This window comes from Mauremys reevesii, linkage group 6 (genome assembly GCF_016161935.1).
Source record: "Mauremys reevesii isolate NIE-2019 linkage group 6, ASM1616193v1, whole genome shotgun sequence".
NCBI classification, from domain to species: Eukaryota; Metazoa; Chordata; order Testudines; family Geoemydidae; genus Mauremys; species Mauremys reevesii.
This window is the reverse complement of record NC_052628.1, coordinates 19920699-19945556: the sequence shown is the minus strand read 5'-3', so window position 1 is coordinate 19945556 and position 24858 is coordinate 19920699. Positions and strand designations below refer to the sequence as shown.

The 24858-nt window shown below is 43.2% G+C and overlaps 1 protein-coding gene across 1 annotated transcript in view; it reads right to left on the bottom strand.

Annotated features, from left to right (window-relative positions):
- The window catches only part of ONECUT2 (one cut homeobox 2), a 39737-nt gene extending 15393 nt beyond the window's left edge, over positions 1–24344 (bottom strand). Inside the window, exon 1 of the mRNA XM_039544867.1 lies at positions 23154–24344. Coding sequence (XP_039400801.1) covers positions 23154–24291 — 1138 coding nt within the window. The 5' untranslated portion in view covers positions 24292–24344. The remainder of the gene's footprint in view (positions 1–23153) is intronic.
- Between the last annotated feature and the right edge of the window lie 514 nt (positions 24345–24858).

Genomic DNA, 24858 nt, shown 5'->3' with positions numbered 1-24858 from the left:
TGGTACAGCCTTTGCCACATCAAGCAGAATTGTTCAGAGCTTATCTTTTTCCACTAGGTGAAGTAACTAATGGGAGTGGGAGCAGTCCTCCTAAGTCAATGAGCAGGCTCTGGGACACAGCTAGCCAGTCTTAATGACACTAATGCCTAATGACATCAGGCTTAGTCCTGCAAGGTACTGAGCATTCTAGGCCTGATCATAGAATATCAAGGTTGGAAGGGACCTCAGGAGATCATCTAGTCCAACCCCCTGCTCAAAGCAGGACCAATCCCCAGACAGATTTTTACCCCAGTTCCCTAAATGCCCCCCTCAAGGATTGAACTCACAACCCTGGGTTTAGCAGGCCAATGCTCAAACCACTGAGCTATCCCTCCTGATGAAGCACTACAAGCTTAACTTTAAGCTCATTAATAGCCCCAATTATTTAAATGGAACTACTCAAAGGGTTTGCACCCTCTTCATTTAAGTCAATGGAAAAACTCCAGTTAACTTCAGTGGTGGACACTGGGGGCCACCGCATGTAAAATTAAGCATGTGTGTCTCTTTGCAGGGTTGGGGCCCAGAGCTCAATGTTTTGCACAGTGGAGTCCTTATTCATGGATAAGAAATGTCATCAACTCTTGAATGCATTGTAACAAGGTGACCATATGTGTAAAAAGCGTAAGTGATTAATGAGTCGTAAAAAATATATTAACTGGAAAGCTGAGGTAATTAGTGTGAAAAATCTTTAATGAAACAGGCTTGGCATAGGCCACCATTGAGTACTACGAATGTATAGTGTTATTTGCATGTAGAAGCAAAAATATTATAGCAAAGCGTTAGTGTATTTTATCATCAGATATTATCGAGCTCACCCAAAAGTTACCTTTGGTTATAATAATTACACACCAAAACGCTATGTTAAAGGAACGTTATTTAAATTGCAAAGTCAAGCACTTGAAAGTTAGGGAAAGCTAGATTTATGGTTGCCTTTGCAACCTTATTTCTGTCTCTCTGTGTAGCTATCCTGTGCACTAAATGTGCATCTTGCATAGAAAACAAAAGACAGGGCACTGCACCAAAGAGTTCACAGTTTAGATTTTAGCCATGATGCAGCAAATGAGGAAAAAGGGATGAGAGTCTTGAGACCAGTCTAGGGCTACAACCATAAGATCATGTGGCTACTTAGCTCTGACATATGCACATCTTGTTGGTTCTCTTTTGTTTTGATTTTGAATAAAATAAAGCTTCAACTCAAAACCACACACATTAGTATAACCACAATAAAGTCTGCATATGGCAAGATGCATCATAGATTAGGCCCTGATTCAGGAAAGCGTATAAGCATGTGAGCTGAGTAAGGGAAAGCACGTAGAGGCACTGCCCCAGGAGCAGCTCTGAGGCACAATCCCTGTTTGCTCGGTGGGGAGGGAACTGCATCAGCCTTTACAAGATACAGCATACTCCCCCTGTTAAGTCTAAGTTGGGTTGGAGGGATCTATATGGGTTTGCCTAGTCTGCATCCTTTCCTGTCTTCCTTACTGCTCAATCAACTGCAGAGGGATGTAATGGGTGCACACAGCCCTGGCTGTTTCTTCTTTAAATACAAATTCCCACATAGACCTAATCCAATTCTGAACCCCTCCTGATTCCATCTCTAATGTTACGTAAGTGAAGCAAGGGAGCTTTAACCATGTCTCTTGGGAGACTATTTAACAGTATAGAACATTTCACAGAAGGGGCACTTTTCATATCCTCATCTGACATGTTCTTTTTTTAGACCATAACAATGGCCATACTGGGTCAGACCAATGGCCCATTTAGCCCAGTATCCTGGCTTCTGACAGTGGCCAGTGCCAGGTGCTTCAGAGGGAATGAAAAGTACAGGTAATCATCAAGTGATCTATCTCCTGTCACCCATTCCCAGCTTCTGGCAAACTGAGGCTAGGGACATTGCAGAGCATGGTTTTGTATCCCTGCCCATCCTGGCTAATAGCCATTGGTGGCCCTATCCTCCATGAACTAATCTAGTTCTTTTTTGAATCCTGTTAGTGTCTTGGCCTTCACAACATCCTATAACAAATTGATTCATAGGTTGACTGTGTGTTGTGTGCAGAAGTACTTCCTTTTGTTTGTTTTAACCTGCTGCCTATTAATTTCATTGGGTGAACCCTAGTTCTTGTGTTATGAAAAGGAGTAAATAGCACTTCCTTATTGACTTTCGCCACACCAGTCATGATTTTATAGACCTCTATTATATCCCTCCTTAGTCCTCTTTTTTCCAAGCTGAAAAGTCCCAGTCTTTTTAATCTCTCCTCATATGGAAGCTGTTCCATATCCCTAATCATTTTGTTGCCCTTTTCTGTACCTTTTCCAATTCTACTATATGGTTTTTGAGATGGGTGACCACATCTGCACACAGTATTCAAGATGTGGGCGTACCATGGATTTATACAGAAGCAATATGATATTTTCTGTCTTATTATCTATCCCTTTCCTAATGGTTACCAACATTCTGTTCGCTTTTTTGACTGCCGCTGCATGTTGAGTGGATGTTTTCAAAGAACTATCCACAGTGACTCCAAGATCTCTTTCTTGAGTGATAACATCTAATTTAGACCCAATCATTTTATATGTATAGTTGGGATCTTGTTTTCCAATGTGCGTTACTTTGCATTTATCAACATTGAATTTCATCTCCATTTTGTTGCCCAGTCACCCAGTTTTGTGAGACCCCTTTGTAGCTCTTTGCAGTCTGCTTTTGACTTAACTATCTTGAGGACTTTTGTATTATCTGCAAATTTTGCCATCTCACTGTTTACCCATTTTTCCATATAATTTATGAATATGTTGAATAGGACTGGTCCCAGTACAGATCCCTGGGGGAAACCACTATTTGCCTCTCTCCATTCTGAAAAGTGACTATTTATACCTACCCTTTGTTTCCTATCTTTTAACCAGTTACCAATCCATGAGAGAATCTTCCCTCTTAACCCATGACACTCTAATTTGCTTAATAGCCTTTAGTGAGGGATTTCTGAAAATCTAAGTACACTATATCCACTGTCCACTATATCACCCTGTCTACAGGCTTGTTGATCCCCTCAGAGAATTCTAGCAGATTGGCAAGGCATGATTTCCCTTTACAAAAACCATGTTGACTCTTCCACAAAAGTCGTGTTCATCAATGTGTCTGATAATTCTGTTCTGTACTATAGTTTCAACCAATTTGCCTGGTACTGAAGTTAGGCTTATTGGCCTGTAATTGCCAGGATCACCTCTGGAGCCTTATAAAAAAATTGACGTCATATTAGTTATCCTTCAGTCAGCTGGTTCAGAAGCTGATTTAAATGATAGGTTATATATCACAGTTAGTAGTTCTGCAATTTCACATCTGAGTTCTTTCAGAACTCTTGGATGAATACCATCTGACTCTGGTGACTTATTACTGTTTAATTTCATATTTAATTTCACACCATCACCCCGCTCCTAATTTTTACTCCATTCAGTCTCCCTAAACAAATCCTTTCCTTTCACAGTGCACAGATCCTCCAATACTTGCTGATTTTTAGTGCTAGAACAATAGTGACAAAAGAAGCCACAATTTTTTGGAACTGTGAAATGAACACATGAAATAACTGCTAACTGGTAAAGGAGCCAAACCTATTATTAAAAATTAAACAGTCCTTCTAATTTGAATGTAAGTAATTTCTCCATATCTTTTGCAAGGGTAAGTCATGCATATTGATCTCTAATATGTTGTTTTATATGTGTGCAGTACAAATTCAGCTAAACCAAGTTATCTGCCTGATGGAGCTCAAAAATGTTTCTCAATTTGATTTCAAACAGAACTCAATGTGGAGGAAATGTAATTATGTTAGTAATACTAAACACAATGAAATGACCATCAAAACAGTTTCCAAAGATTTAAAATGTTTTTCTTTTGATATAATTTAATTAGGGCACCTCTTGAATGTCTGTGTTAGTACAATCTCTTAAAAAGTAGGTCTCAGAAATCAATTTGATTATCTTTCTGAATTAAGTATGCACAAATGAGAGCAATTGAGATCAATATAAATTAGGTTAAGTACTCCACTGTGTACAAAACTATTATGTAACAAGAAACAATTTGAATGAAGACGCAAATAAACGCATCATAAGCGTGTGCAGCTTGTACATGTTTATCTGCCTATTTCCGTCTGCTACACACACATTAAACATGCTTGACTTTTTTTAAAGGCACTTGTCCATCATGATCAAATACACACACAAATGGCAATGCAGTAGCAAGTGTGGATTCTGTTATTTCAGGGAAGATCAAGCAATGGACTTTATGGATTGGATAGATCGCTTAGGTCACCTAGCCAAATCCCCATTCCAGTTTAGGAATGTTCCCTATGGTATATTTTCTAGTGCTTTTCCCAGGCTATTTTCAAATGCCCCAATATATGGGGATTCCATCACTGTCCCTGGCGGGGATATCTTACACTGCAGCTGGGTGAGAGTCTCCCAGTGCAGATTATCAGACTTGTGCTAGTATTGCTCCAGGTAGCATGGTAAAAATAGCAATGTGGCTGTTCTGGCTTGGACTGGAGTTCAGGATCTCAAGCACAGAGGGACAGAGCCTCAGTTCCAGCCCAAGCTGGAGCATCCATATTGCTATTTTTACCATGATAGCTTGAGCCCCTGTAGCATGAGCCTGTTAACCTAGGCTGAGAGATTTCCCACAGCCTCAGAGATCTCATTATCAGGAAAATTTTCTTGATAGCCTAAATTTTCCCTTTCTTCATTTCATCTCAAGGATCCCAACTATACCTGGACCACGTGAAATAATTCCTCTCTTCCCTCAGTGTTTGCCATCCTTCTGAAATTTGTCAAGTATCAGGGGGTAGCTGTGGTAGTCTGTATCCACAAAAGCAACAAGGAGTCTGGTGGCACCTTAAAGCCTAACAGATTTATTTGGGCACAAGCTTTCGTGGGTAAAAAACCTGCTTCTTCGGCTGCAACTCCTTGTTGTTTTTCTGATATTTGGAATCTCAGCAACAAACCCAGTTCCAAAGTTGTTAGCAAGGAAACCTAATAGTCAGCACCTTGTTAACATTATTCATTATTTTAGAAAGGTACTTCACTGCATAGAAATTACACTTTTATTCATTACTGGCCTGTTCCAAGGCCCACTAAAATCCAGTGGGATAGGCTCCCATTGATGATTTTAATGTAGGCTCGGATCAGGTCCTAAACGTATTCGTCTCCTGTATTAAAATATATTCATAAAGACTATTCTTTTCCCCTTTCAGCTTCTTTTAAAATATTAATTGTGAAACAAAAGAAAGGATGGAAGGAAGAAAGAGAGAAAAGGAAGATGCTGAGGGTTTTGTTTCTTTATGTCCATGTGCAGTGTTTAGCAAGTCTCAAGGTAGCTCAGTGATAGGTCCCTTATAAATATGACCTATAATTTAAAGATTAGATTAGATTGTTATTTTGGGGGGGCAGGGACTATTCTTTACTATATGTTTGTACAACACCTATTGTAATAGTGTGCTGATCCCTGACTGGGGGTGTCTAAGCAATACTGTAATATACAACAACAACAATAATGATAGAGCCCATTTATTGCACTCGAATGCAAGCATGAGTGGAGGCATGGTGTGGGTCCAAGATAATTTAAGTGTCGCCCTTTCCACTAAGTGGTTGTAAGCCTCAAGCTTGGACTTGTGTAGCCTCCACAAAGCAGTTCCACTCTGCGTCCTGGCAAGGACCCTGCCCCCTATACATTTATACACCTGTTGCACAGCCCAGTTACTCATGGCTGACACTGGGCAAGTAACTTGCCCTTTAGTTATTAAAAATGTATTAGCCCTGGTTTGGAATACCAAACTGCTTTAGTGTATGGGTAGAACCTTCTAAAGGCAGTTGCTTCAAAACTCTTTCATCATTCTGAATGTAAGAATTGGTGCTATCCATTTTATAGCTTTGTACAACTCATTGATGCACCAATCTGTTCCTGGGTTATGACTCTTCAGGTAGATTGTATAGCAGATTCTGCTTTAACAGAATATTGCAAGCAGCCTAAAATAAACCAAATCAAACTTACAAATTGAAGACAGTAATACATTTACTGTAAGTCATGGAAACCATCCCTCAATTAAACAAAAAAGTTTGGTGATTGAATTTGACTAATTACATTTTGAATTTATTTCCTATCATGGGTCACTTGTAGGGTAATTCACCCTAAGGCTGATCACGATAGCAGGGCTGGCACAGAAGTGGCATCAGAACCAGGGGGAGATGAGGTCAAACATCTCTGTAGTAGCTTTCCTCTCTTAGTTGAATGCCATGTTCACTAGGCACAAATGAGGATGGAGCTCACCATGTCCATTCAGACTTTTCATGCTACATTTACTAAACCAAATAAAGAGTAATTTTGTGCCATTCAGCACAGTAGGTTCAAACCATGTTCATTAATTATTAATGACTTTGCCCTCTGTCCTCACTAGAAGGTCTCAGAGCACTTCAGAATCAGCAGAGAATTAGGCCTTCCCAACACCTCCATGAAGTGAATGTAATTCTGTCATGGGAAAACTGAGACCTGTCAAAGGTCACGCAGGAAGTCAGTGGCAGGAGTGGTACTTAGATCTCCAGATTCCTAGTCCTATGTTTTCCAGAGATTGTGATTCATGACTGATAAGAGAGAATAATGACTTACTCAGAATGGCTCATGTTAATGGGATACAATGGGGGCTAGTGGACTTTTGTGCATGTGAGTCCTTATGTGTAATGTTTGGACTGGAAAACTTTTATAGTCAGCAACTAAGCTATTTATAGGCCTGATCTGAAGTCACTGAGGCCTGGTCTACACTGGGGGCGGGGGAGTCGATCTAAGATACGCAACTTCAGCTAGGAGAATAGCGTAGTTGAAGTTGACGTATCTTAGATCGACTTACCTCCCGTCCTCACGGCGCGGGATCGACGGCCGCGGCTTCCCTGTCATCTCCGCCTCCGCCTCTTGCCCTGGTGGAGTTCTGGAGTTGATGGCAGAGCATTCGGGGATCGATTTATCACATCTAGATGAGACATGATAAAGCAATCCCTGATAGATCGATCGCTACCCGCCGATCTGGCAAGTAGTGGGGACGTACCCTGAGAGTTTTTCTATTAAGGGCCTACGTAGATTGTCCCCAGCCCTTGCTAAGGATGGTTGGGGGAGGGGATTTTTCTCAGCTGAGGAATGGCAACTAAGTCAGATTGTAGCTTTTTGCTACTGAGGGGACCAACAGGGGCTGTTCATACATCTCACTGTGAGCAAGTGGGCAGGGTGGGGGCAAAGAAGGGCAGAGAAGGGAGTAGAGTGGAGAGTAATCTGCACATCCAGAAAGGTATGTAGCAACTTCCCCCCTCCCAGAGGAAAGAGGAGCAGGGGAGGAATTGTCTTTCTGCAGAACAGTCCCTTCCTGGAGCACCTCTTCCTCTCCTTTGTGCCATCCCTGAATCCGGGATGAGCCTGATGGCTCAGTCTAGCCCTTAGCTTTTTCTCTCTCCATATCACCAGAGGAGATCTGCTGGAAAAAAACATGCCCAACTCATCAATACATTCCTCAGTTCAGGGGCGGCTCTAGACATTTTGCCACCCCAAGCACGGCGGCATGCCGCGGGGGGCGCTCTGCTTGGTGTGCTGGGGCCTGGAGACGCCCCTGCCTCAGTTATTTAGAGACAATTTTGGTCTAAGAGGTAATGTGGATCTTAAGAAATAGCCTGCATCCAGTGCTAGCCCAAAACTTTTTCAGCTGTGCACTTCACCAGTATTTTGAACCTACTTTTCCACAATGTAATTGCTTGATTTTTGTGCTTTATTTTTCTCCTAATGGCTTTTTTCTTTTGCATTTTCCTTCTAAATCAATGCAATGGCTGGTTGACTCCTGAATATTTTGCCTTATTACTAAACCCACCTGAGAGAGGAGCAGAATCCTGCATGCAAAACTCACCCAGAAATCAATGAGACGTTTGTGTGGAAAAGGATGCAGGAGCAGGACTGCACATCAGGATCTTTCATCAGGGAGAAAAAGATAATATCTAGCACACACAAACCTAATGTTTTCTCAAGACATTCATGTCCCAATTATGACTGCCTTTGTGCTAGAGGTGCCCTCTCCACCCTAACAGCTTCTATTCTGAAGGCAGCCATAAAAGGGCTGCTCAACTCTCTGAACCAAGGAGGGGCCTGCTAGTACTAGAGTTAGATGCCCCAGAGGAGGGTGCAGTGGGGGAGGCTGGCCATAGCTGAGTGATGTGTGTCTGGAAGGGATGGAGGCATGACCTCCAGTTTGTGGCTGAGGGCCGTGCATACTATATCTTTTCCAAAAGTGTAGCAAGGACCACCAGTAGGTGTGCTCCTCTGAATCACCTACAGGCATCCTTCAGAAGTATAAGTCTTAGTCAAGCCTACCTATCCTCATGAAGAACAAGGGGAGAAGGACAGTAGAGAGTGATTGACAAAGAACACTTTTGTTCTCCTTTTGCAAGTTTGCCTGAATGTGAATTAGGGATGGGAAAATACGTTCTGCCTACTTTAGAACATTAGAGCTTTGGAAGTTCAGCTTGAATACTAGTGGTCAAGAAGCAAAGAGGAGTGACTGAGAAAAAAAATCTAATGAAGAAACAGAGACCAGAAATAGCCAGAGTGAAAAAAAATACAGAGAGTGATTTTTTTTTAAATAAAAGGAGAGGAAAATAGAAATACATCTAATGAAAAATAGAGTCAGACCTGCATTCAGCAACCAATCAAGAGAGTGACAAAAACTCATTGGTTAATTAAAAGGAGAGCAGAATTGTGATCAGTGTGTTTGGGGATCAGATGGAGCAATAAGGTAGGCCTAGTGGTTGCTTTAAAAAACTGGCACATGATAAATGCAATTTATCACATGGCAACACAATTTCTTACATAGATGGCAGGTACTAACCACCAATCCATATCTGGTGAGGCTACTTCTAACATTTGGAGACACTAAGCACCTTCAAGACAGTTTATAAGAACTGAGATATTTAGTTCAACATTAAAAATACAATTCAAGAGATTATTATTATAAACATATACTATTTATAAATATTTAACGTATTTCCTTTAATATTTATATATGTTGTAACTTCTTAATTTTGAGCTACATCTACAGGAAATAAAATATGCAGTCCCACAAATCCATTCAAAAATGTTGCTAAAATATAGACAGACATACTGACATAGATGGTAAAAATGCACCAATGAACAGTGAATCACGATGCAGTCAAAGACCATCTAGAGGATAAGGAAGTCATAGCAAAACTATATCCTTATTCTTACTGCTGAAGGCAGTGAAATAAATATAAATGTCTGTGTGTGTCCTAGAAATTGTACCAACAGGTTTCTCCTTATCTAAATAAGAAAGATGTCCCAGTATCCTAACCCCTTTCTAGTTCTTTATTAAACCAGCCCTCAAAGGGCCTACTTAGCAAATCCCAGGGAGAAGAAAGAACCTCTAGGACTGAGCCCTCCGGTTTGCAGGAACATGCAGATCTGGGGCTGGTCCATCTCTTATCCCACATAGTCTCTTAGGAAGAACACTGGCCTGATATTTTTGAGGTTGCAAAGCAGTAACTGTTCATGGTACTGAAATTAACATGAAGATCCAGTTGTAAAAAACATTTGCATGCCTGGTATTACTGTGCAAAGAAATGCAAGCACACACTTGCCTTCCACACAGCTACGGCATTCAGGACATTTAGTTCACATTGCCAAAGAATGCTATTATGTATCCCAGTGTGCTCCTCTAATTTCTCTGTAATTGCTGTTAAGATGTCTTAACTTTTTAATGAATTTAATGGCATGAACTTCTGTCTGTTATCGTCTTCCTTTGTTGATAAAAAATTTAATATTGAATTTTCTAATCTTAATGAATGTCTTATACTGGCCACAGAAGTTCCACGATATTGCCCATTACATACAAATACATGATTTTACCATATAGCAATAAAGCATAGTCGCAGCAGATGAAGCATTTCAATCTTGGGGAAATCACCACTGCATCTGTGTAGCAGATAAGCAGTTAATATAAGAAAGAGGAAGAAGAGCTTTCTTGGGTGCTGGTTCAAGACTGTGGAACAAACTTCCACAGGAACGAAGTACCACCACAAACCTCACCTCTTTCTGTACCAAATGCAAGGTACACTTCTTTGACCTTGCCTTTGCTAATAGCAATATATATCTATCACTTAACAACAACTACAATAATAAAAGCCATTGCACACACAATTTTTCCCTTGGGAAAAGCATGAGAAAGAGAGCGAGAGCAAACCACACATGACAGATATTAGCCATATCTCTTAATCCACCTCTGGAAGGTGCTCAGATACCATGGGGTTGAGGGTGGTCTAAGAACCAGAACAGAATAGAATAGACTTTGCCAGCAATTGTGCATACAGTGAATGTTGTTCATGGCTAAGATTTTCAAAGCAGAATTCTTATAGTCACCTCAATCCTTATTTAGGCCTCTATCTCAAAGTGGCCTGATTTTCAAAGATGTTGAGCATCTACAGCTTCCTTTGACTTTAATGGAAGCTGCTAGGCCCAGATGTTCCAATGGGAATCAATGGGATTTAGGCACCTAAATCCCTTAGGATCTGGGCCTCAGTAACTTTCAAAAGTGCTGAGTACTAATAGCTTCCATTAAAGTAAATGGAAGCTGTGCATGCTCAGCACCTTTGAAAATTCAACTTCCTTTATTTTGGTGCTTGAATATGGATTTAAGTGCTTAAGTTTTTTGGCCACTTTCTGAAGATAAACAGTTTATAGATAGTATGAGAGGGGTAGCCATGTTAGTCTGGATCTGTAAAAGCAGCAACGAGTCCTGTGGCACCTTATAGACTAAAAGACGCACTGGAGCATGAGCTTTTGTAGGCGAATACCCACATGCATCCGACGAAGTGGATATTCACCCACGAAAGCTCATGCTCCAATACGTCTGTTAGTCTACAAGGTGCCACAGGACTCTTTGCAGCTTATAGATAATACACCAGAAAATATCATAATGCCATGATGTAAATCCAAAGTAACCCACACCTTGAAGACTGCATGCAGTTCTAGCCAGTCCATCTCAAAAACCATATATTAGAATTGGAGAAGGGCAACACAGGTGATTAGGAGTATGGAACAGCTTCCATACAAGGAGAGATTAAAGAGAATGGGTTCACCTTAGAAAACAGATGACTAAGGGGGGATATGATAGAGGTGTATAAAATCATGACCGGTCGGGAGAAAGTGAATAAGAAAGTGTTATTTATCCCTTCACATAACACAAGAACTGGGGTTAACCCAATAAAATTAGTAGGCAGCAGGTTTAAGACAAAACATAACGAAGTACCTCCTCACCCAGCACACAGTCAATCTGTGGAACTCATTGCCTGGGGATGTTGTGAAGGCCAAACATAAACCAAGGATCAAAAAAGAATTAGATACGTTCATGGAGGATATTAGCGTTCATGGAGGATATTAGCATAGATATCATCAATGGTTATTAGCCAGGATGGTCAGGGATGCAACCCCATGCTCAGGTTTCCCTGACCCTCCAACTGCTAGAAGCTGCAACTGGACGATGGGGGATGGATCACTTGAAATTGCCCTGTTCTGTTTATTCCCTCTGAAGGAAGCATCTGGCACTGCCCACTGTCAGATACTGGGATACATGGACCCTTGGTCTGGCCCGATTTTTTTTTTTTTGGGTGTGTGTGGCGTTTTTTATGTGACAATAAAGCCACCAGTAGGTGGTGCTATGGTTCACAGCTGGAAGGGACTCTCTTCCACCTCTGTTGGGAAAACAGTAGCTCAGAATTCAATGTCTGTCTCCTGTAGTGTTTGCGTATTTGTCTTCATCTTGATCCTGCATTTATCCAGACTACGTTCCAAATAAAAGCACTGTTTGCAGATTCATGTTTGCTGAAATGCACAGTGATCAAGTGAATATAAATAAAAAGTGGACAGTGGATGTATTTTGCATAGATGAATCATTGATGGCATTTTGGTACAAAAATGTTTCATCATCAGTAACATGATTCAGCAATCAGGAAATGCAAACAAGTTATGCAAGCACTTTGCTGATCAGCCCAGAAAAATCAGAAGTATTTACAGAGTGCAGGATTGGTCTTACCCAGCGTTTTGCCCTCTCTATGAACTATCATTTTTTGTACTCTAGAGCTAATTGTGAACCTTGAATTTTCAAGGCAGCAAACAATTTGGATGGGGTTAACTGCACTTGCTGCAAGCCCTGACTGTGTAAACAAATGTCTTATCCATTTTAATAGGAGCACATTATTCTGAGAGCTGATTTTCAGTCCAAGCTGCAGCAGCTGCTCTACAGGTCACTGGTACCAATAAAGCAATTTTCCATTGAGAAAACACTTCTCACCCAAGGGGACAAGGTTTTACCAGGCATTTCATAACCAAGTTGAGCTTGGTAACTTACATAAGACTTAGTAATGAGAGCAATTTTAATTGCATTCTTCATATGTCTGCTTACCTTACATTTGGTGCAATATTTGCTTAACAGAGATTTGGTGCACCTTCTAAGTGATAATATTCTGACTTTTAGTACTTTGCAGGCAACACAGACATTAGGATATGGCTGTGTGTTCAATTAACCTGAACCATAGTTGAACTCTGCCCTTTGAACTCCCTAAACAGATAAATGCATTAACTCACCTAGGGATCATTAATATTTTTCATCGTGACAAAAATTTAAGAACTGCACAATTAAGCCCAGATCAAATAGAGAATTAAAACAGAATGTCTCCTTATTTGTTATTCATGCAGTTAAAAGGCCACAGAATTAGTAAGACTGATCTAGCAGATTAGTGCTGTAAGCGAAAGAGCCTTTCACAGTCTGTAGTTATTGGAATTAGCACAACACGTTAGTATTGTCCAAGGAATGTAGCAGTCATTCCTGTACTATGTCGTATTCTTACAATCCTATGGACTCTTCCCAGGGCCCATCTAACATCAGATCTACCCCCAAAATGCCACATGAAAACTCGTTGGAAGAGATCTCAGCTAGTGCAAGTGGTTGCAAATCCATTGGTTTCAATATATTCTATACTTAAATTGAGCAGTTCAAAATTCTGGCCTGGACATACATTTGAAAAACAAATTGGCATTGAAATACAAGTGAAAAACTCATGTATTAAGGCTATGTTACAATTTGTAAGAATATTTGTACATGTGCTTTCCAACATGTAAATACACTAAAGACTCAATAAAAATTAACATACAGTATCTGAAGGAGAAATAATTGCACATTTTGGCAAATATTTTAGGGCTTGGCCCTGCAAGTCCTTTCTCAGCCAAAACTCCCACTGACTTCAGCATTGACTTCAATGGGAGTTTTACTGGGACAAAGGCTTCAGGATGGGCCCTTAGTTTTCCAATATTTAAAATCCCATTGTATTTTTCTATCTTGCCTTTTGTTTGGATCTCAGGTTTAATGCTGCCATACTACCCTAGATGAGACCACTTAAAAGAATATTGCAAGCATGAAGGATAAATCTATTGAATGGGGGGTCTTTAACTATGTGGTTTCCTTAAAGGGAAAGATTGGATCAATAGGATCAACACAAAAGGTTTCCCTGGCCCTGCATAAAACAATAAAGAGCTTCTCTTTTCACTGGTTTAACTTTCCTCTCTGACAAATGCAAATCAATGGATCTGTGTTTACAACAGATTCTCTAACAGACTCAGAGAATTCCCGCTTAAACCAAGGGGATAAGGAGTTTGCCAGTTGAAGGGGCTGTACTGGAAACTGGGCAGCAGTCCCAGGGTCATATCAATTTGCATAAAATGGAGCAGATTGAAGCCGCCCTCTTATATTTAATGTGAAAGTCTGATCCAAGGACTTAGGAATGTTGGAACCTACAGTTAACACAAGTATCAGAGGGGTAGCCGTGTTAGTCTGGTTCTGTAGAAGCAGCAAAGAATCCTGTGGCACCTTATAGACTAACAGACGTTTTGCAGCATGAGCTTTTGGGTTTGCATCCGAAGAAGTGGGTATTCACCCACGAAAGCTCATGCTGCAAAACGTCTGTTAGTCTATAAGGTGCCACAGGATTCTTTACAGTCAACACAGGACATGCTTGCATCATAATTATGATTAATGATCATTAGTTATTATTTTTAATAAATTGATTTTAGTCATTCACCTAATGGTATAATTAACTAATTAATAACACGGGCACCTCCGAACACTGCACGAAAGTACATTTAAACCAGTAAAATTAAAAAAGGGTAGTAATGCACAATCACTAAACAAATAGCCTGCTCCTGCTCCCACTGAAATGAATGGAAGCTTTGCCAATGACTTCAGACAGAGCAGAGTCAGGGTCTGAGCATTCAAACCAATGTACTGGGCCTAACTCTGAGCTCTTACTTGTTTTGCACCAATGTAAATCCACTGACTTCAGTAGTGTTGCTGCTACTGCAATCTGTGTCAGGGAGATTAGAATCAGGTCCAAAGAATCCAAACCAAACCCAACTGACTGGGGAAGCTGGTGGGCAATTCTGTAGAACCAGCACTTTGGCCACTCCTGAGCCAGCAATCCTCACCAGGCAGGACTCCAATTGCAAATGGCTATTTTATTATTCATAAGACCTGATCCTGCACTGTTTATTCAGGCAAAAGTCCCGTTGGCTTCTGTGGGACTTTTGGTTGAGTAAGGATTGCAGGTTCCTGGTCAATATAAATTTAACAGAAATGAATCGATGACGGGGGTGCCTACATTACATATTGAGATGCTAAACACTCTGAAAAAGGGAGGTGGATGCACAGGAATGCATATTCCTTCCTCATTAAAAACAATTATAGTTATTTTGTCCTCTATAAAAAGTCTGATTCTTTTTCCTTAACTGTTCCCATTCCCTTTCCTGGTTCCATATGATTAGTACTTGTGACATGCTCCAAAGTAAATATAGCCTATATACATTTAAACTATTTTCTTCCTGCAGGAAAAAAGTATATGTATATTTAATTACACGAGCTGAGGTCCAAGTGCGATTAAATTACTTTAGAGGTATGCTTATAACCCAAACAATGTCTGCATGCTTGCATGAGAATAATTCATCCTAAAATGATATAGAGTAGCCCTGCACGAATACAAATATATCTTCCCTTTGAATATTTTGTGCCTGATTCTTCAGGCCCTACAAAGAAAAAATTCCCAATGAAAACAATAGGAGTTTATCCTGGTAAGCATTGCAAACTGGCCCCTTTGTGTGCAATGTGGTCTATAAACTCTTACAGCCATTTTTAGACATTCTGACAACTGTTATTTGAGATTCTGGCCTTTCCTTAGAATATTACTATCTCAAACTTTGTCCTTTTAATACATATGACCTCACACTATAGAAAACTTTTGGAAAGATTTGTACACACATGCACACACACTGAGGCAATGGAAATAATGTTCTTGTATCTTCAAAACATTCGATGAACAACTAATTTGTTAACAGAGACATGGGAGCCAAATCTTGGCCCTATTAAAATCAATTGCAAAATTAATGGGATTTGACCCATAGCAATCTGTGTATTATAGCTTTAGCTATATTCACCTAGTTCAATAAATCTGAGATCATGACTGAAATCTGTGCTGCCTGAGCTTCTTCTACATCTCTAAGAGCTGGGCAAACACTGCAGATAGTTTTATACCCAGGGAAGTCATAAAGCTATTAAGCAATTTTGATCATTCAAGTACAGAAACGGTTGGAGATGAGCAACCGACCTGTTCATAATCTATGAAAAAAATAAACACTAGGTTCAGCCACACCGCTAGCGTTACCTGACAAGCAGGGACGGGATTCCCCAGGAAGATAACATAGGTTAGCTACGTTGGAGAAGAACTGGCAGGAAAGAGGACAGCATGAGGAGCGCGCGTTATTGTAACCTGAGCAGCGTTTGGGTTCTTCCTTTCATTCCAGGGGAAAGTCAGGGTTGAAGGAAGAAGAAAGAGGAGAAAGGAAAAGCAAACACCGAGGCCATGAGACTGCATAGTCACACGTGCCAGCCAGAAATCAATGCTCCAGAGACCGCTGTCATTTACAAAGGTCCTTCCCCGCGGTTCTCCTCTCCCCGGGAGAATCAGGCGCCAGGCGGGACGGGCACATGGCAGAGATGGGGGCTGGGATGGGATGTGCGTGAAACAGGGCACTCTTGGCACGCAAGGGCTGCCCTCGACGTGCTCCCTGAACCGGTGGGGCTTCCTGCTCCGTGTTTACAATGCACTACAGGCAAGCAACAAAATGCTCAGGCCACGGTTACAGAAAGTGGGCTGCTGGAGGGAAGGAGGGAGGGGGTAGGATTTAGAAGCAATAATTAAATAAATCCCACACAAAAAAAAACCCCATCGAGGCGTTTCACTGTTACCATCTGAGCTCAGGGAGTAAACGCGCCCCGGTTTTACCGGCGAGCCAGAGCACAGTATAGTTAGACCATCTGTATCTTCCAGCCCAGCCGCACGCTCCTCGGAGTTTGTGCACGTTTACAAAGCATCCCGGATCCCTGGAGGGGACCCCTCCCTGCACCGAAAGTGCGGCGGCGGGGAGGGGGGGGGGATTCGCGTTTCCAGAAAGCAGCTAGTCCCAGAGCCGGCGGCAATGCGATTGGAAGGAGAAGCGGGAGGAGTACACTGGTGGCACGGCTGGAAACCCAAAGCTGCCCTTCCCCATCGTGTCTCATCGGACACTGTACACGGGCTAGGTCTGGGCTAAGCCGTTCCCCTCTTCTACACCCGGCGAGCTAGGCTCTCCCAGCAGCCCGGCTCGGATCAGCTGAAAACCACGGCTTTAGGGACTTGCCAAACTATTCCGTGCAGGAGGCGACAAAAATGAAACGACAAACAAGTCCCTTGCCGACCTCGCTCCGTTCCAGAGGATACCCACCGACCCACGAGGGGAAAACGCCTGGAGAGCACCATTTAGAAGGAGAATCGGGGGAGATAGATTTATCGTTGTTGAGTTTTTAGTTTGGTTTTAGTTTGTTATATGTAAAGTTTTTTTTTAAAGAATGCTTGGATACTTCCAATTAAAACACACAGAAAATTCTTTAGGTGGCGATCTAAATACCTTTGCAAAACGAAATATCAAAACAAACAAACAAAACCAAACGAACAAACAAACAAACGCAAAACCCCACCATCCATCTCATTTTGAGGCTCCACGTTAGCCACAAACAAGCAAACAAACTCGGATCCACTGTATACATTTGGTTTTGTTCTGAACTGAAATATTTTTGGGAGAAGGGTGGAAAGAACTATATAGCAAGAACGTGTGTGTTGTGCGTGAGTGTGCGACACACACACACAGAGCGAGAGAGAGAGATCAAATATATATATATTTTACCTAAACCTCAAAAAATATATTCAAGATTAAAGTTGGAATTTTCTCCTTATCCACAAGTGTGGGTAGGACTTTCAGATGCCACACTCCTTCATTTAGTGGGGTCAAGAAGTGAAATAATTCCCATTCCCTAGTGGCTAGACTACACAGGGGTGTCAAATAAACCCTTAACGCTGAAACTTTTGTGTTTTGGTTTCATCGGATCGTTACTCCCAAAATATTTGGTTGTGCTTTTAAAAATCGGAAGCTTTAAAAAATATGGGCACAAAGAGGTAGAAAAACAGACTGAAGGCCGATTATTCAGAAGAGTTTAAAATGTTTGTTATTGCTCAGCGAGCTACTGTCTACTGTGTAATTTACCTGTGTAGGGAGTTTTTAAATCCCTCTGTATTGATCTCAGAGCAGAAACCCCTTGTTAGCTCATGTGACTAGTTAAGGCTGGGATGCTGTATTTACATGGACATCACGTACACAGTCATTTATAGTATGCAGAGTTTGTAAGCAAGTTAGGGAAAGCAATGACTGCGCATGCACAGCAGCAGCTCTCCAAATTTGGGGGCTGAGAGAAGGACTTGGGAAGAAGGGGTGATGGAAGCCCCGCTTCAATCTGTCCCCATTAGCCTGCTCAGCCTGATGCAGTGTCAGACAGCTTCTGCTCGGAGCTGGGAGCTTTCACACTGAGAGTCATCTCCTAGGAAGATGAGACAGGCACAGGGGGTCATTTTTGTACTTGTCCAAGTGAAAAGCGTCCCCCCTAACGCCGGCCTTTCCGTCTGCTAGCTCAGTACCGCAGTGAAGCAAAGCACCCAGCCCTGTGCTCACCTCTGGACATCACTCCTGGGGGAGAGCGTGCCCGAGGCCCGACCCGCCGCTTGCTTCCCCACAGGGCTGCAGGATCGGCTCCCTCGGGGAACCGAAACCTGGTTCGTAGGGTGAATCTCCATGCTGGCCATTATCTTTCACAAGCTCCTTAGCCAACGTTTTGGGAAGATTCGCAGCTAGGCATGGGGAGAGGGAGGGATTGCGAGACACACACACACACACACACACACACACACGTCTTGTGCTGGGAAAGCCAGCGCCATCAGCTTTACTGGAAACAAGCCGGATCAGGTTCCAGATCAATGAAAACTGGGTCCACACGTTTATGTTACTGTTGCCAGCATTAATGCTCTTTTAATCTTCTAAACATTATCAGCATCGATCTCCCTCCATATACACATTGGTTTGAGAAAAGTGACATAACCACATGGTTGGAAAGACTGGAATAAAAATAAATGTTGGAGCCTTCTCGCTTGATGGGATCCTGTTCCCCGGGTTGTTTCGCGTGTGGTATTCTCTCTCTCCTACCCTCAATGCTCTCAGGGACCCAGCACTAATGCATATTAGAAAGGTGTTATTGATTCACAGGGGACTCGAAAAGACAAGGACAGTAGTGAGCTAGCTCTTCAATTATTAATTTGATCAGCTCATCAAGCAAAAGTATGTCTGTGTTATGTACAAATGTTAATACACGTTTCTATAGGGCGCAAGGTGCATAGTGACTACAATGACTTGACACCGTAGGTACAGGATTATGTTTTGCATTGGTTATAATAGAATATTGCAATATGATATTATAGTATAAGATGTGGCTACACATATAGGCATATGTCTATTCCCACACATGCAGCTAGATCTGAGATTCTGTGTGTCCATACACAAACGTATTCAGAAATATCTATTCTCTCATTGAAAGAGTTACAGAGAAATGTGAACGCTCTGTCTAATGTAATTACAGGAATGGGTTAAAATAGTAGGAACTCTTAGCCATAATCATTAACAACTATTAGATGCGTCTCTTTACATCCTTTCTACCCTCTCTGGGTTTAGCTGGAAGGAGTGCGGCTAGCATCAATGAATAGGGCTTCCAATATGAAAAGTTAGAGCCCAATCCTGCCGTCCCAGAAAGCAGCAGAAATCCCATGCTGAAATAAATTTGTTAGTCTCTAAGGTGCCACAAGTACTCCTGTTCTTTTTGGGGATACAGACTAACAAGGCTGCTACTCTGAAAAAAGAAATCCCATTGACTTCCACAGGCTCAGGATAGGGTCTGGAATGTGGAGCTCGCCACTTAGTGTCTTGGTGTCAAAGGGACCGTGTCTATAACTGTGCCCGGAAAATAACGTCAGTTACAGGGATCTGGGGTGTGCATCCGCCATGCGAAGGGCGCTCCTTTGTCGAGAGACAGGCTGGGACACGCTGGATGTTAGTCGAAATGACAATTTCCTAAATGAGCTATTACAGATCCCTGCAGGAAAAGTCGCATGTTAGAATGAGCGCCACGACAGTTCCCCCCCTCCCCGCCCAATGAAAGCTACAGCAGATGACGGGCCTTAGTTTTAATTTCTTCCCCGATGTAGATAAGGCAACTGGCATATTCGTCACCTCATTATTGTATGCAGATCTCCTCTGCCTTCACTAGTGATGTTTCCCTAATTGAAAATCGTTCAATTTCGTGTGCGCGCGCGTAAGTGATTGTATCACAAAGGTGAAAACCATTAACGCGTGATCTCTTCCGCTTCGAAGGCATCATAATTTGATTAGTAACATTAAATGTGCATCCCGCTCCTCGAAAGCCTCCTTCCGAAAAGATCCCAGAATTGATTCTACTTCTCCCCTTTGATGCCAAAGACCGTTTCTTGCTAGGGTCACATCGCCGCAGACAAACACAGACTCTGCAGCGAGATACATTCATAATGCTGAAAAGGCGAAGGAATAAATACACCCCCCACCCCCGCCGCCCATCTCGCCCTGGTGTGTTAGAGAAGATACCATGAATTTTTAATAGCCTACGGAGTCAAGAACAAAATCACCTTCTCACTCCTGTGCTCTTTCCCCCTCCCCCAGCCAGACGGGGCCATTGGAATCGAAGGGGAAAAATGACCAAGCCCACAGCGCTGCTGTAAAAATGAATGTACCCAGGTGGCTTTGGGGCGCCTCCTTCCCTCTGGAAATCTCGAAGACCCTCCGTGGTGGATTTAGACCCGAAAGCCCAGGCTCCAGGTTTGTGCCTGTTTAACCCAAACGAAAGTGACGCTGGCATCTCCAGTTGTGGGGCGTGCAGAGATTTCTATCAATAATGCATGGAGAGATGGCTTCTGTTCTCCCCCCAGCCCCTGTAGCTACACTGAGTACATAATACCTACTTACCCAAATCCCCGCTACGGCATATTTTACAACAGGAGAGTGATCTATTGACCAAAATATAGTCTCCGATGATATACAGTAAGTCCTTAACACACTTGTTGTTGCTAATAAAACCACACAATACATGGCAAAATCTCACCTTACTTTAGATACTAGATACAATCCGGATACTTGCACACATCTATTTAAACGCCTCTCAAGAGCCATATATTTTATATGCTTCTCTTCTTTATTCAGGACTTCAAGTGAACGATCATACCTTATCCTGCAATTTTAGCAACTCTGACCAATTCCAAACGGTATCTCTGCATGAATCCGAATAGAGCCCCAACTTCTCTGTTTTGTACATTGCACTTGAGGAAAAAATCGTGGTTCACACAAAGCTTGCCATATAGCTACACTACTACCAAAGAGACGCACTGCAAGAGTCCCACTGACCACTGAGATAGGCCAAAGAGATCTATTCACTCAGGACTTCACACATGAATTGTCCCTAAGACCGAATGAGAAAAGAGGAAGGGAGTGGAACTTGCCTTTCATTGTATAGTGTTTCCAAACTGCATTGTTAGAAAGTGTGCCAACTACACACACACACACACAAACACACACAACTAGAAACAAAGGATTTCAAATCTCACACCAGGTTTCAATGGGACATTGTTAACAACAATAACGCACACAACTCCCCCTACCTTTTGCGTTTCTTTCCATGATGTAGTGTGTAATACTACAGCAACTACTATTACGAATAATAATAACAATCAATAATTATAATTAGTAAGAAATCATCTCAGAAGCTCCAGGAAGAAATTCACAACCAGGAAACAACAACAACAATCACCCCCACTGCGCACAAATGGAGGGTGGATTTTGAAGCAAAAAGTAATCTTTCCGAAAGGTTGTTTCCTATTTACTCTCCGCTAATCAATAATACCAAACGATTAATTGCTACAGATTGGAATCAATCCAACCACAGGTGAACGAGGCAGTTGTCAGAGTAGAAATCCCTTCTAAAATGCATTTGTAAACATGCAGCTGTCACACTATAAAAAATGAGCCACACACACTATTATATATATATAATGGGAACAAGTTTGTGGTAAAGGGCTCATATGTGTCAAAAACAGGTTGCCAATATTTGATGTTATATGTTAAAATGTGATGGGACAGTGAAGCAAATTCTAATTAATGCAGATATGTTAATTATTGCCTATATATCTTTCTTTCCAGATGCAGAGCCAAAGCAATGCTGAAAGGACTGCAGACGTTCATCTAGGCAAACACTTTCCCCTCACTGTGTGAAAACCCAGAATATAGGTTTTTCCAATCTTAACAAGTCTATTTTTGAAGCATAAATACTCTATTGGTTCGCTCCTTCGCTGCACACTATATCAAGGAAAGAAACATCTATACATAATCCCATGTACACTTTTCCGGATAGCGATTTATTTTTCAACCATCTGTATTATTATCCCCCACTCCCCTCAAATAGCAGCCTTAATGGACGATTTCTTGTAATCTTAGAACAATAGAGGGTTGTACTTCTCTTTGATTACAGCAGAGGGAGCACAAAACAGCTCACCTCACATTAGAACAATATACCAAGTGTGATTGTCTTCTCCCTCGGCTTCAAATCCATCTCTGAGCTCTGTACAAAAATAAGCGCCCGTGTATGCAAAGAGGGTATTGCAGCCTTATAGTTTTAGATGCAATAATCTATAGCTTAATTTCTCGGCACGTAATTTATCACACACTTAATGTGCTTCCTTTCACTGAGGAATCTAGGAGACTTTGAAATGATTCACACAACCTCGGCAGCGCAAAGGAAATACACATTTTGTGATTTATCTAATAAATGCGTTGATGCGACAGCTACCACTACCAGAAATGAAAGATACTGGAGCGAAAGGTGAAAAAATCAAACTGAAGCACTCAAAGCCGGGAGAACAGCTATTCTAAAACTGCCCCCCACAAAATGCGCCATTCTTTAGAACAGATTTCCCAGGATCTGATGCTTTTTCGTCTCCTAAAATTGATGAACTACATCAGACACCACCCCGGGACCTCTCGTTAGGTCCAAGGAAGTTTTCCGAGAGAAATAAACAAAACAAAACACCTCTATCCTAGAAATAAGAATGCAATGTACCTTCCATACATCCTTATTGTGGGTCAAAACTGAACAGCCTTTTGCTGGATGTATTAGGGATTTTCCAAGTGCAATAGGAAATGTTAAAAACTCGGCACTATTCTAGCCTAGATCATGTGTCAAGATTACAGAGCAGGGTGAAAACAAAACACCCAAGCCATTGTCCTCTTAGCAGTGCCATCACACAAGCCAGTCTGGTAGCACCCAGTAGCTGGAAGTGGTCAAATTAAGAATATTAAAGGGAGACGTTAAATCACGACAAGGGCAATCTATTCATCGTGAAGCTCCTTTAAAAAACCAGCCTCTTGAATACATCAAGCACTAGGCTATGCCTAAAATCTGTACCCGCAGCATCACATTACACTTTTCAGTGGCTCTTTCGCTGGGACACCTTGTCTATTTGCCTGTGCACTTAGTATTACTGGTGCCAGCACTCACCTGCAAGTCTTAAGGCTGACATTCTCTGGAACTCGGGTTCCTGCAGCCATTTCCACATTCTCCTGAACGTCTCCCTGCCAGATTTCAGCTTACTCCAGGGTTTAGGGTTCCTTAGCAGGTCTGAGAGGGTCCCCTGAGAACGGCACAGCACCCTCTGGGCAAAGATCGCCTGGGGGATGCTATAGCGCTTCAGCTCTGCAGTGATCCTCTGGGCCACTTCTTTGGTGTTGATCTCTTCTAACTGCCCAGAGTTGTTAACTTGAGATCCAGAGGAGGAGGGCGGCCTTTCCCGGCTGGAAGCCAACACGGGCCCGTGAGGCTGCGCATGGCCAGGGTGCCCAGGATGGTGCATACCGGTTAAGTGGGACATCATGGCCGCAGGAGGGGTAGCCAGCCCCCGGGAGAGGTGCTGCTCACCCCTGGCCAGCATGGCAGTGTGGGCATCGAAGTTGGGGCTGAGCATCTTGTCGTGGCTGGGGGGCCCATAGTTATGGAGGCTCTGCTGGGTGTTGTGGATGGACCCCAATCCGTTGCCCAGGGGGGTGCCAGCCAAGGGGGACAGGCTCTGCCCCATGCCGGACATCTCCTTGTAGGGGCTGTAGAGGTTGTTCATGGCCGGCAGCCCCCTCTCGTCCCTCATCAGGGTGAAGCTCCCGCTGACATTGCCGGAGAGGCGCTGGTGGTGGTGGTGGTGATGGTGGTGGTGGGCATGGGGGTGGTGGTGCGGGTGGTGGAACTTGTCGGAGACGGTGGAGATGGGCGGCAGGGGCTGGAGTGGAGTCAGAGTGGTGTAGGTGGTGCTCATGCCCATGCCAGGGGGCGAGGAGTCACAGGGCATGCTCATGGCATGGTGGAGGGGGATGGACAGCTCCGGCCGGTAGTCCCCTGCCCCGTCTAGCAGGGAAGCCATGCTGGACACCATGGCCGAGCGGGAAGAGGCAGAAGCCAAGTCCTGGTGCGAAGGAGGAGGATGGACCCGTAGCGACCCGGCGCTGCGGCTGGGGCTGCCCAGCAGATCCTGCTCGTGGCTGGCGGCCCCATGCAAACTGCCCAGGCTGTCCATTGTCATCTCCGGGTTCATGGCGCAGGCATCCAGCTCTTTGGTGAGGCATCGATAGGCGGTGTAGGCAGTCTTCATTCAGTCCATGGGGGTGCCGGGCTGGCGGGATGCTCGGAGCGCGCGCGAGGGGGGGGTTAAGGCCTCTCAGTTGTGTGTGTGTGTGTGTGTGTGTGTGTGTGTGTGTGTGTGTGCGGGGGAGGGTGTGTGTGAGTGCGTGTGTGAGTGTGTGTGTGTGTGTAGGGGGGGGAATCACCAGTCTCTCTCAGCCGGGCCAGCGCCGTTCCCTCGCCATGTCCTAGCCCTTTCCTCCTCTTACGTCTTCTGTTTAGGTAGCTGGAGCTGTCCAGAGTGGGTTTGCTGCTCAAACTACCTAGCTAGCCCGGCAGGGCGGGACTTGGGCCGGGACTGACAGGCAGCCCAGCCAGAGGCCAGGCAGGGGATGCTAAGCCCTGGCTTTGTCGGGGAGAGCCCGCCAATGGGCAAGGGGGTGGGTGGGACTGGAGGCGTCAAGCTTGGCTGAGATTTCAGAGCTCCCCCCTCCCTGGAATCAAACGTCAAGGAGAGGGCGAGAGAGTGGAAGATGCAGCGTCCCCCCTTGTCCGGGGGAAAGGCGGGCGCTGTGTCTCCGAGGGGAAAGCGCCCCCC